The sequence below is a fragment of the Dendrobates tinctorius genome, unplaced genomic scaffold (genome assembly GCF_039654945.1).
Source record: "Dendrobates tinctorius isolate UK_male_01 unplaced genomic scaffold, ASM3965494v1 ptg000152l, whole genome shotgun sequence".
Taxonomy (NCBI): Eukaryota; Metazoa; Chordata; class Amphibia; order Anura; family Dendrobatidae; genus Dendrobates; species Dendrobates tinctorius.
In genome coordinates this window covers 2,845,377-2,864,624 of record NW_027361819.1, presented here as the reverse complement: position 1 = coordinate 2,864,624, position 19,248 = coordinate 2,845,377, and the positions used below count along the sequence as shown (strand labels likewise).

Sequence of the window (19,248 nt, the reverse complement as noted above, 5' to 3'; positions counted from 1 at the left end):
GGAGGTCCACCAGGCCAGTTCCTCTTTTCACCCGTTCTGCCAGTCCCCGTTCGGCCGGGTCCTCTTCTCCCTCCTCGGTCGAATCCATGCAGATAGATCGCCTAAAGTTGGCCGAGTTGCATCAGAGAGAGAGGCGGGCACAAGGTCTGTGCCTCTGTTGCGGTGATTCGTCACACTATGTCCGCACCTGTCCTAAGAGACAGGCAAACTTCTCCACCTAGGTCAGGTAAGAGAGGCCTCCCTATGTGATGATGTTCCCTCTCAACCTCTTACGATTTCTGTGCTTTTTGTTCCAGGGGAGAGACGTGGGTCCGAGGTTGCCTACGTGGATTTGGGCTCGGAAGGTAACTTCATTCGACCTGAAGAGGTGGACAAATACCAAATTCCCGTGGTAACTCTATCTAACCCTATCCAGATTGCCGCAGTGGATGGCAAACCGTTACAGGTGACCGTCACCTTGGTCACTGAAGAAGTGGAGTTGCAAGTCGGAGCCTTACACCGAGAGAAGATAGCCTTTTACGTTTTGCCTAAGCTCTCTCACGCCATTCTACTCGGTCTTCCATGGTTAAGGACTCATCAGCCTGTTCTCGACTGGTCTTCTGGGGAGATACTCTGCTGGGGGAACCAGTGCCAAGCTCGCTGTCTGACTCCTGTCCGCCTGGCAGCAGCTCCTCGGTCACCTCCAGACCTTCCGGGTCTTCCTCCAGCCTACAGCTCCTACGCCGATGTTTTTGATAAGAAGGAAGCGGAGGTCCTCCTCCACACCGGCTGATTGACTACCCAATTGAACTTGTTCCCGGTTCAACCCCTCCAAGGGGCAGAATCTACCCCCTGTCTCCCGGAGAGACTACCTCCATGTCCGAGTGCGTCCGAGAGAACCTCGCCAAAAGGTTTTATACGGAAATCCTTTTCGCCCGAGGGAGCCGGGTTCTTCTTCGTCAAAAAGAAGGATGGAACTCTACGGCCGTGCATTGACTATAGGGGCTTGAATGAGATTACCATCAAGAACAGGTACCCTCTTTCACTCATTCCAGAGCTGTGTGACCGTCTCAGAGGGGCTCGGGTCTTCTCCAAGCTGGACCTCAGCGGAGCCTATAATCTGGTCCGTATCCGTGCAGGTGACGAGTGGAAGACCACTTTCAACACTCGAGACGGCCATTACGAGTACCTGATCATGCCCTTTGGTCTCTGCAATGCTCCTGCGGTGTTTCAAGAGTTCTTCAATGTGATCTTCCGGGATCTCTTGTACTCTTGTGTGGTCGTGTACTTAGACGACATCCTCGTCTTCTCGCCGGATCTCTCGTCCCATAGAAAGAGTGTCTGCCTGGTGCTACAGCGTCTTCGGGAGAACCGCCTGTATGCCATGATGGAGAAATGTCTCTTCGAACAGACCTCTCTGCCGTTTCTGGGATACATTATCTCTGACGCTGGACTAAGGATGGATCCCGAGAAGTCTGCCATTCTCAAATGGCCTCTCCCCGTCGGAGTAAGGGCAATTCAACGCTTTCTCAGATTTGCCAATTATTACCGGCAATTTGTCTCCCACTTCTCCGCGATCACAAGACCTATTTCTGCTCTCACCCATAAAGGGACTATCCCCAAAGATTGGATTCCTGAGGGGGAAGAGGCCTTTCTGACCCTAAAACAGGCTTTCTCCACGGCTCCGGTCCTGCATCGCCCTGAGAGCAATCGACCTTTTGTACCGAAGGTGGACGCTTCCTCGACAGGTGCCGGGGCTGTATTGTCCCAGAGATCCGCCTCCGGTCGCCTGCACTCTTGTAGCTTCTTCTCGAAGGCCTTTTCTCCATCCGAGTGTAACTACTCGATCGGCGACCGGGAACTCCTGGCCATCAAGTTGGCCCTGGAGGAATGGCGTCACCTCCTGGAGGGAGCTGTCCATCTCTTTGTCATCTTCTCAGGCCAGATTCTTGTGGTCCATCTCCGGTCTGCCCAGAGACTCAAACCTCGTCAGGCCAGATGGTCCTTATTTTTCGCCCGATTTGACTTCGAGCTCTGCTTCCGTCCTGGCAACAAGAATACCAAAGCCGACACCCTGTTCAGGGTCTTCCAGCCACACGAAACCACGGAGGAACCTTCGCATATCATCGATCCCACTAGGATCATCACAGTGGCTCCAGTGAACTGGCTTGCTCCTCCTCCAGGCAAGACGCTTATGCCTGAGAACCTCAAGCAAAAAGTGCTCCTATGGGGCACTCATCCACACTGGCTGGCCATGCCGGAACTAAGAAGACCCTTGACCTTATCACGCGTCACTACTGGTGGCCCACGCTTCGCCAAGATGTACTCGACTTTGTGGCTTCTTGTCCATCCTGTGCTAAAAACAAAGTGCCACGAAGACCTCCGTCCGGCTTGTTGCTTCCGTTGCCCGTCCCTGCGGTCTCTTGGGAAAACATCGCCATGGATTTCATCACTGACCTACCCTGCTCTTCGGGCTGCACAGTCATTTTGGTGATGGTGGATCGTTTTTCCAAGATGGCTCACTTCGTCCCTCTGCCCGGTCTTCCCTCGGCGCCGAAGCTGGCTAAATTTTTCATTCACCAAATCTTCAGACTCCATGGACTACCTCAACGCATCGTGTCTGATTGAGGGGTTCAGTTTACCTCCAAGTTCTGGCGATCACTTTGTAAGCTCATGAACGTTTCCCTCGACTTCTCCTCGGCCTACCATCCACAGTCCAACGGACAGGTAGAGCGTACCAACCAGACGTTGACTGGGTACCTACGTCATTTCTCTAACGCCCACCAGAACAATTGGGTCGACTTACTCCCCTGGGCAGAGTTCGCTTATAACAACCATGCTGGCGAGTCCTCGGCCAAGTCTCCGTTCTTTATTGTCTTTGGCAGGTGTTCCCCTTCCGATAACCCCTACCTCCGAGGTACCCACGGCCAACGCCTTGTCCTCTGAATTCTCCAAGATTTGGGCCGAGACCAATACGTCACTCAAGAGGTCCGCTGATCAGATGAAGAATTATGCAGACAAAAGGAGATTGGATCATCCACCGTATCGTGTCGGGGACAAAGTCTGGCTCTCCTCCAAATTCATCTGGTTGAAACTGCCCTCCTACAAGTTGGGACCACACTACATCTGTCCGTTTCAGATTCTTGGATGTATCAACGAGGTCACCTATAAATTGAGGTTGCCTGCTTCGCTCCGGGTCCCGAACACCTTTCACGTCTCTCTCCTGAAACCTGTGATGCTGAATCGCTTCCATTCCTTGCCTGATCCTGGTCCTCAGCCGGTGGCTGCCGATGATGTCTTTGAAGTGCAGGACATTCTCGCTATGAAGAGGGTTAGAGGTAGGACATTCTTTCTTGTTGATTGGAAGGGCTTTGGTCCTGAGTAGAGATCCTGGGAACCTCGGGAGAATATCAATGCTCCCCATATCCTCAAGAGATTTCTTGCTAATCTCCGGGGAGGGCGGCTTAGGGGAGGGGGTACTGTTACACCGCTCCATCATACTCACCCGGACTCCGCTCTCACGCCGTCTCTGCATATTCACCCGGCCTCCGCCTCTCGCCACCCGACGGCGGTCACCTCTGACAGGCTCGCGGCCGACGCCATCTCTGCATGCAATGCGCCATAGACCGCGCCTCCCTTCTGCTTCTTGTGCTCCGGCTGTGCCCTGACCCGGAAGCACCTTCGGACTAATGGCAGACCAGACGGGGCCATATCAGGTTGCCTACCCCTGAGGGAGGCGCCTGATCGTTGTGTTACCTTTCACACTGGGCCCTGCTTCCTCCTGCTCTCTGCAGCCTCTCGGTGCCATCCTCGGTGTTTCCTGCAGCCTGTCTTCCGTGTTCCCTGCAGTATTCTCAGTCCTGCTCCAGTCCTGCCATCCTACTCCAGTTCTGCCTCCGGTGTTCCTGTTCCATCCTGCTCCAGTCCTTCCGTCCTCCTCTAATCCTGTCTCCTGTGTTCCTGCTCCAGCCATCCCTCCACATTCCAGTCTACTGTCTTACTCTATTCCTGTCTCCTGTGTTCCAGCTCTGTCCTGTCATCTACACTTCAGTCCCACAGTCCTATTCCAGTCCATCCTGAGCTGCCCCTCTTGGTACCGGCTACCGGGGTACTCGAACCCCTGGGCCTGCTCCTAACGGTCTCTGTATAGGGGTCGGTTCCACCTGGCAGCTCGCCCGGGGCCCCTCAGTGCCACGGTCCAGAGGATCCACTCCTGGAGATTCCGGCTCCTGACCACCCACACTAACATGCTGTCTTTTGGGCTCTGTCTCTCCCTCCTTTGTCTGCAGTCTTTTGGGCTCTGTCTCTCCACCTTTCTCTGCAGTCTTTTGGGGTCTGTCTCCTCACCTTTCCCTGCAGTCTTTTGGGGTCTGTCTCTCCACCTTTCTCTGCACTCTTTTGGGGCCTGTCTCTCCAGCTTTGCACATCTAGAGCTGACATTTTGCTCCCTCACTCTCGCTCAGTGAGACTGGATGGATACGTCTGTGATCAGTAATTTTCACGTGTTGTCACAGATTCTCTGGGATTTGGGTCTGGACGGTGACTGCGCCGTTCACACACAGGAATATGCTCTGATCTAAACCCTCCATTGTAGCTCTGGCAGGATGGTTAGGGTCGTTGTCCTGCGGGAGGGTAAACTACGTCCCAGTTTCAGGCCTCCTGCAGCTTCTAACAGGTTTTCCTCCAGGATTGCACTGAGTTTAGGTCCATCCATTTTCCCATCACCTTTGACCAGCTTCCCTGCCCCTGCTGAGGAAAAGCCTCCCCACAGCATTATGTTTCCACCATGTGTGACAGTGGGCATGGCGTTTTCAGAATGATGTGCTGTGTTAGTTTTCTGCAACACTTTGGTCTCATCTGACCGGAGCACCTTCTTCCACATGCTTGCTGTGTCCCCTACATGTGATTTCTTCTTGCCACTCTTCCATAAAGGCAAGATTTGTGGAATATATGACTAATAGTTCTCCTGTGGACAGAGTCTCCCATTTAGTTTTTGATTTCTGCAGCTCCTCCAGTGACCATGAGCCTCTCAGCTGCTTCTCTAATTAGTGCTCTCCTTGCTTGGGATGTCCGCTTAGGTGGACGGCCATGTCTTGTGAGGTTTGCAGTTGCCATACTCCTTCCATTTTGGATGATGGATTGATGCTCCGTGAGATGTTCACAGCTTGGGCTATTTTTTATAACCTAATCCTGCGTCCTTCTTCTCCACACCTTTATCCTTGACTTGTCTGGTGGGCTCCTTGGTTTCCATGATACTGTATGATTCCTAATATTCTCACACCTACCTCCGAGGCCTTCACAGAACAGCTGTAGTTATACTGAGAAAAAACATCACACCCAGGTGGACGCAATGTACTAATTATGTGACTTTGAGGGCGATCGGTCACGCAGTAGGTTATTTAGGGGAATCGGGCAACAGTGGGCTGAATATTAATGCACAGAACAATTATCAGATTTATATTTTGTAAATACTTGGAAAATCTCTATCATTTCCTTTACACGTCACAAATAATTGTACTTAGTGTTGTGTCACAGAAAATCCCAATAAAATACAAGCAAGTTTGTGGTTGTAACATGAATAACTGGGGAAACGTTTGCAGGGTGTGAAAACTTTTTCAAGGCCCTCCCTTCTCTCCTGGTTCTTTCTCCGCTGTGTTGCATTATGGGACTTGGAGTGTTTCCTATGACCCTGTATTCAGCTATAACCTGTATAACTCCGCACTGTATACTCGTATACACTCAGTCACTGTAGCGCAGGCAGCCGAGGATCGGGGCAGTATGCTGTGCATGATGGGGGTTGTAGTGCTGTGAACGCCGGCCCTCGGCTCCAGTAACTGCAGTTCTAGCATTCACCACAAAGGTCAGAGGCGACGAATCTACAAGATCCGAATTCCCATAATACCTTCCCTGACCGAGCTAAATATATAGTGAGCGGCCGGGGCAGGAGGCAGAATACTGCAGCTAATCCGGGCCGTGTATCTAATCCTCTCCTGTGTGATACTGACTGCTGAGCCGTGTATCTAATCCACTCCTGTGTGATACTGACTGCTGAGCCGTGTATCTAATCCTATCCTGTGTGATACTGACTGCTGAGCCGTGTATCTAAACCTCTCCTGTGTGATACTGACTGCTGAGCCGTGTATCTAAACCTCTCCTGTGTGATACTGACTGCTGAGCCGTGTATCTAATCCTCTCCTGTGTGATACTGACTTCTCAGCCGTGTATCTAATCCTATCCTGTGTGATACTGACTGCTGAGCCGTGTATCTAATCCTCTCCTGTGTGATACTGACTGCTGAGCCGTGTATCTAATCCTCTCCTGTGTGATACTGACTGCTGAGCCGTGTATCTAATCCTCTCCTGTGTGATACTGACTGCTGAGCCGTGTATCTAATCCTCTCCTGTGTGATACTGACTGCTCAGCCGTGTATCTAATCCTATCCTGTGTGATACTGACTGCTGAGCCGTGTATCTAATCCTATCCTGTGTTACTGACTTCTGAGCCATGTATCTAATCCTATCCTGTGTGATACTGACTGCTGAGCCGTGTATCTAATCCTATCCTGTGATACTGACTGCTGAGCCGTGTATCTAATCCTATGCTGTGTGATACTGTCTGCTGAGCCGTGTATCTAATCCTATCCTGTGTGTTACTGACTGCTGAGTCGTGTATCTAATCTTATGCTGTGTGATACTGACTGCTGAGCCGTGCATCTAATCCTCTCCTGTGTGATACTGACTGCTGAGCCGTGTATCTAATCATATCCTGTGTGATACTTACTGCTGAGCCGTGTATCTAATCCTCTCCTGTGTGACACTGACTGCTGAGCCGTGTATCTAGTCCTATCCTGTGTGATACTGACTGCCGAGCCGTGTAACTAATCCTCTCCTGTGTGATACCGACTGCTGAGCCGTGTATCTAATCCTCTCCTGTGTGACAGACTGCTGAGCCGTGTATCTAGTCCTATCCTGTGTGATACCGACTGCTGAGCCGTGTATCTAATCCTCTCCTGTGTGATACCGACTGCTGAGCAGTGTATCTAATCCTCTCCTGTGTGACACTGACTGCTGAGCCGTGTATCTAATCCTATCCTGTGTGATACTGACTGCTGAGCCGTGTATCTAATCCTATCCTGTGTGATACTGACTGCTCAGCTGTGTATCTAATCCTATACTGTGTGATACTGTCTGCTGAGCCGTGTATCTAATCCTCTCCTGTGTGACATTGACTGCTGAGCCGTGTATCTAATCCTATCCTGTGTGATACTGACTGCAGAGCCGTGTACCTAATCCTATCCTGTGTGATACTGACTGCTGAGCCGTGTATCTAATCCTCTCCTGTGTGACACTGACTCCTGAGCCGTGTATCTAATCATATCCTGTGTGATACTTACTGCTGAGCTGTGTATCTAATCCTCTCCTGTGTGATACTTACTGCTGAGCTGTGTATCTAATCCTCTCCTGTGTGATACTGACTGCTGAGCCGTGTATCTAATCCTCTCCTGTGTGATACTGACTCCTGAGCCGTGTATCTAATCATATCCTGTGTGATACTTACTGCTGAGCCGTGTATCTAATCCTCTCCTGTGTGATACTGACTGCTGAGCCGTGTATCTAATCATATCCTGTGTGATACTTACTGCTGAGCCGTGTATCTAATCCTCTCCTGTGTGATACTGACTCCTGAGCTGTGTATCTAATCATATCCTGTGTGATACTTACTGCTGAGCTGTGTATCTAATCCTATCCTGTGTGATACTGTCTGCTGAGCCGTGTATCTAATCCTCTCCTGTGTGATACTGACTGCTGAGCCGTGTATCTAATCCTCTCCTGTGTGATACTGACTGCTGAGCCATGTATCTAGTCCTATCCTGTGTGATACTGACTGCTGAGCCATGTATCTAATCCTCTCCTGTGTGATACTGACTGCTGAGCCGTGTATCTAATCCTATCCTGTGTGATACTGTCTGCTGAGCCGTGTATCTAATCCTGTCCTGTGTGATATTGACTGCTGAGCCGTGTATCTAATCCTATCCTGTGTGATACTGTCTGCTGAGCCATGTATCTAATCCTCTCCTGTGTGATACTGACTGCTGAGCCGTGTATCTAGTCCTATCCTGTGTGATACTGACTGCTGAGCCGTGTATCTAATCCTATCCTGTGTGATACTGTCTGCTGAGCCATGTATCTAATCCTCTCCTGTGTGATACTGACTGCTGAGCCGTGTATCTAATACTATCCTGTGTGATACTGACTGCTGAGCCGTGTATCTAATCCTGTCCTGTGTTATATTGACTGCTGAGCCATGTATCTAATCCTATCCTGTGTGATACTGTCTGCTGAGCCGTGTATCTAATCCTATCCTGTGTGATACTGTCTGCTGAGCTGTGTATCTAATCCTATCCTGTGATACTGACTGCTGAGCTGTGTATCTAATCCTATCCTGTGTGATACTGACTGCTGAGCTGTGTATCTAATCCTATCCTGTGTGATACTGACTGCTGAGCCGTGTATCTAATCCTATCCTGTGTGATACTGACTGCTGAGCTGTGTATCTAATCCTATCCTGTGTGATACTGACTGCTGAGCTATGTATCTAATCCTATCCTGTGTGATACTGACTGCTGAGCCGTGTATCTAATCCTCTCCTGTGTGATACTGACTGCTGAGCCGTGTATCTAATCCTCTCCTGTGTGATACTGACTGCTGGGAGTCTGGCCTCTGCACTTGTGGCCCCCAGACATCTCCCCATTAATCTCTATGTGCAGAATCATCAGCAGCTCTTTGTCCTCAGGGAAAATGGTCAAAAAAGAGACCAATCCTGAGAGGAGAGGAGGCCGAGCCCGACCACCACTGAGCAAAAGACAGAAGCAAACCATCAGAACTGGGCGAAGAAATATCCAATACAGATTGTTCCCAGGTTTTATGGTCTGATGAGATGAGACGACTCTGGATGGACACAGACATCAGGGAGGTGGAGTTGGCCTCTGCTATGGGTGGCTGTATACCAGTGGATACCTCATATATATTACAGTTGTGCTCAAAAGTTTACACACCCCGGCAGAATTTTTTCTTTCTTGGCCTTTTTTCAGAGAACATGAATGATAACTCAAAACCTTCTTCCCCACTCATGGTTAGTGGTTGGGTGACGCCATTTATTGTCAGACTACTGTGTTTTCTCTTTTTAAATCAAAATGATAACCCAAAACATCCAAATGGCCCTGATCAAAAGTCTACATACCCTGGTGATTTTGGCCTAATAACATGCACAGAAGTTGATACAAATGGGTTTGACTGTCTACTAAAGGTAACATCCTCACCTGTGACCTGTTTGCTTGTAATCAGTGTGTGTGCATAAAAGCTGAGTGAGTTTCTGGGATCCAGACAGACTCTTGCATCTTTCATCCAGCCACTGACATTTCTGGATTGTGAGTCATGGGGAAAGCAAAAGAATTGTCAACGGATCTACGGGAAAAGGTAGCTGAACTGTATAAAACAGGAAAGGGATACAAAAAGATATCCAAGGAATTGATAATGCCAGTCAACAGTGTTCAAACTGTGATTAACAAATGGAAAATCAGGGGCTCTGTAAAAACAAAACCACGGTCAGGTAGACCAACAAAAATGTCATCCACAACTGCCAGGAAAACTGTTCTGGATGCAAAGAAAAACCCACAAATAACATCAGCTGAAATACTGGACTCTCCGAAAACTAGCGGTGTGGCTGTTTCAAGATGCACAATAAGGAGGCACTTGAAGAAAAGTGGGCTGCATGGTCGAGTCACCAGAAGAAAGCCATTACTGAGCAAACGCCACAAAGTATCTCAGCTGCAATACACAAAACAGCACAGGGACAAGCCTCAAAAATTCTGGAACAAAGTAATTCAGAGTGATGAGACCAAAATTGAACTTTTTGGCCACAACCATAAACGTTAAATTTGGAGAGAGGTCAACAAGGCCTATGATAAAAGGAACACCATTCCTACTGTAAAGCATGGAGGCGGATCGCTGATGTTTTGGGGATGTGTGAGCTACAAAGGCACAGGAAACTTGGTCAAAGTTGAAGGAAAGATGAATGCTGTATTTTATCAGCAAATACTGGAGGCAACTTTGTAATCATCAGCCCGGAAGCTGCGCATGGGACGTACGTGGATGCTCCAACATGACAACGATCCAAAACACAAGGCCACGTCTACCTGTCATTGTCTACAGCAGAACAAAGTGAAGGTTCTGGAGTGGCCATCTCAGTCTCCTGACCTCAATATCATTGAGCCACTCTGGGGAGATCTCAAGCGCGCAGTTCATGCTAGACAGCCCAGGAATCTACAGGAACTGGAGGCTTTTCACCAAGAAGACTGGGCAGCTTTACCATCTGAGAAAATAAAGAACCTCATCCACAACTACCACAAAAGACTTCAAGCTGTCATTGATGTTAGAGGGGTCAATACACGGTATTAAGAAATGGGGTATGTAAACTTTTGATCAGGGTCATTTGGATGTTTTGGGTTGTCATTATGATTTAAAAAAAGAAAACACAGTACTCTGACAATAAATGGCTTCACCCAACCACTAACTATGAGTGGAGGAAAAGGTTTGGAGTTATCATTGATATTCTCTGAAAAAAAGGCCAAGAAAGCAAAAATTCTGCCGGGGTTTGTAAACTTTTGAGCACAACTGTACAAATGTATATCCCTTATATAGGAGTGTTCACTTCCTATATACAAATATATATCCCCTATATACCAGTGATAACTCTCTGAGTACAGATAATGTAGTAGATGTCACCAGCAGTCCTATGTAACACCACAGATCACAAAGTGATATCTCTCTGAGTACCAATAGTGTAGTAGATGAAACCTGCAGTCCTATGTAACAACACATATAACACAGTGATAACTGAGTACAGATAATGTAGTAGATGTCGCCTGCAGTCCTATGTAACACCACAGATAGCAGTGATATCTCTGAGTACAGATAATGTAGTAGATGTCATCTGCAGTCCTATGTAACACCACAGATAGCACAGTGATAGCTCTGTGAGTACAGATAATGTAGTAGATGTCACCTGCAGTCCTATGTAACACCACAGATAACACGGTGATAACTCTCTGAGTACAGATAATGTAGTAGATGTCACCTGCAGTCCTATGTAACACCACAGATCACACAGTGATAACTCTCTGAGTACAGATAATGTAGTAGATGTCACCTGCAGTCCTATGTAACACCACAGATAACACAGCGATAACTCTCTGAGTACAGATAATGTAGTAGATGTCACCTGCAGTCCTATGTAACACCACAGATCACACAGTGATATCTCTCTGAGTACTGATAGGACTGCAGGTTTCATCTACTACACTATGTAACAACACATATAACACAGTGATAACTCTCTGAGTACAGATAATGTAGTAGATGACACCTGCAGTCCTATGTAACACCACAGATAGCACAGTGATAGCTCTGTGAGTACAGATAATGTAGTAGATGTTACCTGCAGTCCTATGTAACACAAGTGATCACTCTCTGAGCACAGGTGGTGCAGTTGCTGTCACCTGCAGTCCTATGTAACACCAGTGATCACTCTCTGAGCACAGGTGGTGCAGTCGCTGTCACCTGAAGTCCTATGTAACACCAGTGATCACTCTCTGAGCACAGGTGGCGCAGTCACTGTCACCTGCAGTCCTATGTAACACCAGTGATCACTCTCTGAGCACAGGTGGTGCAGTCGCTGTCACCTGCAGTCCTATGTAACACCAGTGATCACTCTCTGAGCACAGGTGGTGCAGTCGCTGTCACCTGAAGTCCTATGTAACACCAGTGATCACTCTCTGAGCACAGGTGGCGCAGTCACTGTCACCTGAAGTCCTATGTAACACCAGTGATCACTCTCTGAGCACAGGTGGCGCAGTCACTGTCACCTGCAGTCCTATGTAACACCAGTGATCACTCTCTGAGCACAGGTGGTGCAGTCGCTGTCACCTGAAGTCCTATGTAACACCAGTGATCACTCTCTGAGCACAGGTGGCGCAGTCGCTGTCACCTGCAGTCCTATGTAACACCAGTGATCACTCTCTGAGCACAGGTGGTGCAGTCGCTGTCACCTGCAGTCCTATGTAACACCAGTGATCACTCCCTGAGCACAGGTAGTGCAGTCGCTGTCACCTGCAGTCCTATGTAGTATCAGTGATCACTCCCTGAGCACAGGTGGTGCAGTTGCTGTCACATGCAGTCCTATGTAACACCAGTGATCACTCTCTGAGCACAGGTGGCGCAGTCACTGTCACCTGCAGTCCTATGTAACACCAGTGATCACTCTCTGAGCACAGGTGGTGCAGTCGCTGTCACCTGCAGTCCTATGTAACACCAGTGATCACTCTCTGAGCACAGGTGGTGCAGTCGCTGTCACCTGAAGTCCTATGTAACACCAGTGATCACTCTCTGAGCACAGGTGGCGCAGTCACTGTCACCTGAAGTCCTATGTAACACCAGTGATCACTCTCTGAGCACAGGTGGCGCAGTCACTGTCACCTGCAGTCCTATGTAACACCAGTGATCACTCTCTGAGCACAGGTGGTGCAGTCGCTGTCACCTGAAGTCCTATGTAACACCAGTGATCACTCTCTGAGCACAGGTGGCGCAGTCACTGTCACCTGCAGTCCTATGTAACACCAGTGATCACTCTCTGAGCACAGGTGGTGCAGTCGCTGTCACCTGCAGTCCTATGTAACACCAGTGATGACTCCCTGAGCACAGGTGGTGCAGTCGCTGTCACCTGCAGCCCTATGTAACACCAGTGATCACTCTCTGAGCACAGGTGGTGCCGTCGCTGTCACCTGCAGTCCTATGTAACACCAGTGATCACTCTCTGAGCACAGGTGGTGCAGTCGCTGTCACCTGCAGTCCTATGTAACACCAGTGATCACTCCCTGAGCACAGGTGGTGCAGTCGCTGTCACCTGCAGTCCTATGTAACACCAGTGATCACTCCCTGAGCACAGGTGGCGCAGTCACTGTCACCTGCAGTCCTATGTAACACCAGTGATCACTCCCTGAGCACAGGTGGTGCAGTCGCTGTCACCTGCAGTCCTATGTAACACCAGTGATCACTCCCTGCGCACAGGTGGTGCAGTCGCTGTCACCTGCAGTCCTATGTAACACCAGTGATCACTCCCTGAGCACAGGTGGTGCAGTCGCTGTCACCTGCAGTCCTATGTAACACCAGTGATCACTCCCTGAGCACAGGTGGTGCAGTCGCTGTCACCTGCAGTCCTATGTAACACTAGCTACATCTGTATATAAGGTATCGCTGTATCTGGGGATCTCGGTGACACACATACGTGGAGCTGCACTGCACGCGGGGGCATTGGCGGGGCACGGTGCTGTATATAGGTGTGCGCTCCCTCTGTATACAGTATATCCGGCCTGCAGTGCTGCCCTGGAGCCCTCCGCCCCGGCCGGTGCCCCCCGCCGCCCCTCGCCCCCCCCCGGTACCTGGCTGACACTATGACGGTGTTGGATTCCTCCCCACGGAAGAGCCTCAGCCTCCGCAGTCCGGCCTTGGAGAGGAGGAAGAGACCCGGGAAGAAGAGGCTGCCAGCGGCCAGGACATGTACCATTGCGGCAGAGGAGAGGATGGAGACGAGAGACAGGGACGGGGGAGACAGAGACACCGCACAGGGGGGACCCCCGTCACACACACACGCCGGAGAGGGGGGCACACAGACACACAGACAAAAGGGGGCAGAGTCCTAGGAAAAGACAAAGAGGCAGTGGGGAGGGGGGCATGGAGCGGCCGGGGAGGGGGCGATGGAGGATGAGTGGTACCCTGCTGATCAGGGATGAGGGTGGATGCTGCGCTCGCTCCAGCAGCCCAGAGACAGGCACAGGGGCTGTCAGTGACAAGGACAGGAGGACGGCACCAGGAGGAGGGATTTAAAGGCACAGCATGGATTTGGTGTCTGCAGCACGCTGCTCCGGGCTGTCATAATCCGGGTTCACATGTCTTCAGTGTAATCCTTATTATAAGCACACCGCCCCCCATCTCATGACAGCTGCCGGGGGCTCACGTCACAGCGGCCCCCACTACATCCCCCACTGCCAGAGACACCAGACAGCAACACAGGAGACAGACCACTGCTATACCGCAACTCGGGGGGAGCAGGCGGGACAGAACTTGTCTGAAGAGCTCACACTCAGCTCTGCGGTCACTGCTCCCTGCGAGAGAAAAGAAAGAGGAAGAATTACTGTATAACCAGGAAAATATCCTCCAGAGCTGCACTCACTATTCTGCTGGTGCAGCCACTGTGTACATACATTACTGATACTGAGTTACATCCTGTATTATACTCCAGAGCTGCACTCACTATTCTGCTGGTGCAGTCACTGTGTACATACATTACTGATCCTAGGTTACATCCTGTATTATACTTCAGAGCTGCACTCAATATTCCGCTCTTGCACTCACTGTGTACATACATTACATTGCTCATCCTGAGTTACATTCTGTATTATACTCCAGAGCTGCACTCACTATTCTGCTGGTGCAGTCACTGTGTACATACATTACATTACTGATCCTGAGTTACATCCTGTATTATACCCCAGAGCTGCACTCACTATTCTGCTGGTGCAGTCACTGTGTACATACATTACATTACTGATCCTGAGTTACATCCTGTATTATACTCCAGAGCTGCACTCACTATTCTGCTGGTGCAGTCACTGTGTACATACATTACATTGCTGATCCTGAGTTACATCCTGTATTATACCCCAGAGCTGCACTCACTATTCTGCTGGTGCAGTCATTGTGTACATACATTACATTACTGATCCTGAGTTACATCCTGTATTATACTCCAGAGCTGCACTCACTATTCTGCTGGTGCAGTCATTGTGTACATACATTACATTACTGATCCTGAGTTACCTCCTGTATTATACTCCAGAGCTGCACTCACTATTCTGCTGGTGCAGTCACTGTGTACATACATTACATTACTGATCCTGAGTTACATCCTGTATTATACCCCAGAGCTGCACTCACTATTCTGCTGGTGCAGTCATTGTGTACATACATTACATTACTGATCCTGAGTTACCTCCTGTATTATACTCCAGAGCTGCACTCACTATTCTGCTGGTGCAGTCACTGTGTACATACATTACATTACTGATCCTGAGTTACATCCTGTATTATACCCCAGAGCTGCACTCACTATTCTGCTGGTGCAGTCACTGTGTACATACATTACGTTACTGATCCTGAGTTACCTCCTGTATTATACTCCAGAGCTGCACTCACTATTCTGCTGGTGCGGTCACTGTGTACATACATTACATTACTGATCCTGAGTTACCTCCTGTATTATACCCCAGAGCTGCACTCACTATTCTGCTGGTGCAGTCATTGTGTACATACATTACATTACTGATCCTGAGTTACCTCCTGTATTATACTCCAGAGCTGCACTCACTATTCTGCTGGTGCAGTCACTGTGTACATACATTACATTACTGATCCTGAGTTACATCCTGTATTATACCCCAGAGCTGCACTCACTATTCTGCTGGTGCAGTCACTGTGTACATACATTACGTTACTGATCCTGAGTTACCTCCTGTATTATACTCCAGAGCTGCACTCACTATTCTGCTGGTGCGGTCACTGTGTACATACATTACATTACTGATCCTGAGTTACATCCTGTATTATACCCCAGAGCTGCACTCACTATTCTGCTGGTGCAGTCACTGTGTACATACATTACATTACTGATCCTGAGTTACCTCCTGTATTATACTCCAGAGCTGCACTCACTATTCTGCTGGTGCAGTCACTGTGTACATACATTACGTTACTGATCCTGAGTTACCTCCTGTATTATACTCCAGAGCTGCACTCACTATTCTGCTGGTGCGGTCACTGTGTACATACATTACATTACTGATCCTGAGTTACCTCCTGTATTATACTCCAGAGCTGCACTCACTATTCTGCTGGTGCGGTCACTGTGTACAGACATTACTGATCCTGAGTTACATCCTGTATTATACTCCAGAGCTGCACTCACTATCCTGCTGGTGCAGTCACTGTGTACATACATTACATTACTGATCCTAAGTTACCTCCTGTATTATACTCCAGAGCTGCACTCACTATTCTGCTGGTGCAGTCACTGTGTACATACATTACATTACTGATCCTGAGTTACCTCCTGTATTATACTCCAGAGCTGCACTCACTATTCTGCTGGTGCAGTCACTGTGTACATACATTACGTTACTGATCCTGAGTTACCTCCTGTATTATACTCCAGAGCTGCACTCACTATTCTGCTGGTGCGGTCACTGTGTACATACATTACATTACTGATCCTGAGTTACCTCCTGTATTATACTCCAGAGCTGCACTCACTATTCTGCTGGTGCGGTCACTGTGTACAGACATTACATTACTGATCCTGAGTTACATCCTGTATTATACTCCAGAGCTGCACTCACTATTCTGCTGGTGCTGTCACTGTGTACATACATTACATTACTGATCCTAAGTTACCTCCTGTATTATACCCCAGAGCTGCACTCACTAGTCTGCTGGTGCAGTCACTGTGTACATACATTACATTATTGATCCTGAGTTACATCCTGTATTATACCCAAGAGCTGCACTCACTATTCTGCTGGTGCAGTCACTGTGTACATACATTACGTTACTGATCCTGAGTTACATCCTGTATTATACCCCAGAGCTGCACTCACTATCCTTTCTGGATTACTGTACATTATGCTGCCCTCCCCCTTGCTCTCCGGACCCCCTGCCTGGTGCGTCCTCCCCTCCCCCTTGGGTCCTGCAGTTTTCCTTATGGATTGATTTTCCAGACATTGATCGGCAGCTTCTGCTGATACAGGACCCGCGCCGGCTGCGATCTCCGGATTCTGCTTACTCCGCTGTTCGCTCCTCAGCTGCAGGTTCCTGCTCTCACTGCTTTATGGGCAATTTTCAGAACCCCCCACTTTACCTAATGTGCACTTCGAGACTTTGGCATCAAACCACAGGGGGCGCCCTCACCTGCCATCACTCCTATGTATTGCTCTGGAGGACCCGGCCCACTGATTACAATAGTCACCATGTAATACTCCACACCACCATCGGGGGAGCTGCAGGAAAAGCAAATACTTTTTGACCTGATTCGTCCATTTATAGAAAGAAGAAGAAAAAAAAAGGAAAACAGCAGCAGGTGTTGGCAAGAGGGAAAGGAAAGAGTTAATACGGAGGGGCTGAGGATTTATGCAAAACCTCTTTTTTGCCTAGAGAAGCTTTGATTTGCAAAATCGGAAGAAAGATGAAGCGGAAGATTGTGGCGGGGGGTGTCTGAGAGACTGGGAGTGGAGGGGTCGGGGTGCAGAGGTGGAGGGGTTGGGGTACGGAGGTGGAGGGGTGTGGAGGTGCAGGGGTCGGGGTGTGGAGGTGCAGGGGTCAGGGTGCGGAGGTGGAGGGGTGTGGAGGTGGACGGAGGTGGAGGGGTGCAGAGGGGTTGGGGTGTGGAGGTGGAGGGGAGCGGAGGTGGAGGGGTCGGGGTGTGGAGGTGTCGGGGTGTGGTGGTGGAGGAGTGCAGAGGTAGAGGGATCAGGGTGTGGAAGCGGAGAGGAGCGGAGGCGGAGGGGTGCGAAGATGGAGGGGTGCGGAGGTGGAGGGGTGCGGAGGGGTCGAGGTGCGGAGGTGGAGGGGTGCAGAAGTGGAGGGGTGCGGAGGGGTCGGGGTGCGGAGGCGTCGGGGTGTGGAGGTGGAGGGGTGCGGAGGGGTCGAGGTGTGGAGGGGTCGAGGTGCGGAGGTGGAGGGGTGCAGAAGTGGAGGGGAGCGGAGGGGTCGGGGTGCGGAGGCGTCGGGGTGTGGAGGTGGAGGGGTGCGGAGGGGTCGAGGTGTGGAGGGGTCGAGGTGCGGAGGTGGAGGGGTGCAGAAGTGGAGGGGAGCGGAGGGGTCGGGGTGCGGAGGCGTCGGGGTGTGGAGGTGGAGGGGTGCGGAGGGGTCGAGGTGTGGAGGGGTCGAGGTGCGGAGGTGGAGGGGTGCAGAAGTGAAGGGGAGCGGAGGGGTCGGGGTGCGGAGGCGTCGGGGTGTGGAGGTGGAGGGGTGCGGAGGGGTCGAGGTGCGGAGGGGTCGAGGTGCGGAGGTGGAGGGGTGCAGAAGTGAAGGGGAGCGGAGGGGTCGGGGTGCGGAGGCGTCGGGGTGTGGAGGTGAAGGGGAGCGGAGGGGTCGAGGTGCGGAGGGGTCGAGGTGCGGAGGTGGAGGGGTGTGGAGAAGTATGTGCACCCCTGTCCTTTTTTTTTTATTCCACAATTAGGAGGCGGCCTCTCCATAAATGGCAGAAGTAATGTAATGGGGGCAGCTGTTCCGGGTCTGGGGGGAGGTGTCATGTCTGACAGATCGTGATGTTCTGGGGTGCAGAAACTTATTAAAGGGAGTGAAAAAATAAATATAAAGCGGTGGCGGGAGGTGTCCTGTGTGACGATGGCGCCCTCTGGTGCCTGCTGCTCGTTCTGCACCCAGAGCTACAGACTGGTCACAGTGCGGCTACAATGACCGGATGGCACTGATCTCCGGATCGCTGCGATCACCGGACGACATTCTTTATTACTATTCTACTCTCTTATATTAGAGAGGAATTTTATGGACAATGTGACACTGAATACGGGGGGTGGTTGTTATATTAATTTTTAGCCTTTTTTACTTCTTTCGTTCCCCTCAAATCGTTTGGTCGCTTGTGCTATAAAGCGTCACTGCTCTCCTAGAGGCAGTGTGTGAAGGGGTTAAACACTGCGCATTCCTGGCATCATGGTGTCTTCATCCCTGTAAGGCGACGTTCACACTGGGCGGTTTCTTGGCAGGAAAGAAGCGGCGGCAGAAACGCAGGTTTAGCTGCGGATTGTTCCTGAGTGTTTCAGGCAAACTTGTGTCTCTCTGTGGAGGCTAAAAAAGCCGAATCGGCAGAAAGTGACGAGAGCGGCGGATTCACCGTCCACTGCAGCCACAGGGCGAGAAACGCAGGAAGCGGTGACCGGCTCTCTGCCAAGAAAACGCAAAACCCTGATGCCAAAAAACAATGTGTGCAGGAGAGAGATCTCACAGACGCTGCTGGTAATGGGAAGCTGAAAATGAGCATAAAAAACGCAGCAAAAACACCCAGTGTAAACATACCCTAACATCCTGACAACAGGACCCCCCGCCACCCTCCTAACTACAGGACCCCCCCGCCACCCTCCTAACT

At 50.2% G+C, this 19,248-nt stretch overlaps 2 protein-coding genes across 2 annotated transcripts in view; both read right to left on the bottom strand.

The window, feature by feature from the left end:
- Window positions 1-14,006, bottom strand: part of TLCD3B (TLC domain containing 3B) — a 36,331-nt gene extending 22,325 nt beyond the window's left edge. Inside the window, exon 1 of the mRNA XM_073547393.1 lies at window positions 13,475-14,006. Within this exon, the coding sequence (XP_073403494.1) occupies window positions 13,475-13,599 (125 nt within the window). The 5' untranslated portion in view covers window positions 13,600-14,006. The remainder of the gene's footprint in view (window positions 1-13,474) is intronic.
- Window positions 14,007-16,864: 2,858 nt separating this feature from the next.
- LOC141050737 (uncharacterized) lies at window positions 16,865-19,146 on the bottom strand. Its single transcript, XM_073547354.1, has one exon. It carries the CDS (start codon window positions 18,395-18,397, stop codon window positions 17,294-17,296), a length of 1,104 nt encoding a protein of 367 aa, XP_073403455.1. The 5' UTR covers window positions 18,398-19,146; the 3' UTR covers window positions 16,865-17,293.
- Window positions 19,147-19,248: the final 102 nt, after the last annotated feature.

Excerpts from the sequence above, each read along its gene's own strand:
- LOC141050737 (XM_073547354.1), bottom strand. The coding sequence starts at position 18,397 with ATGACACCTCCCCCCAGACCCGGAACAGCTGCCCCCATTACATTACTT.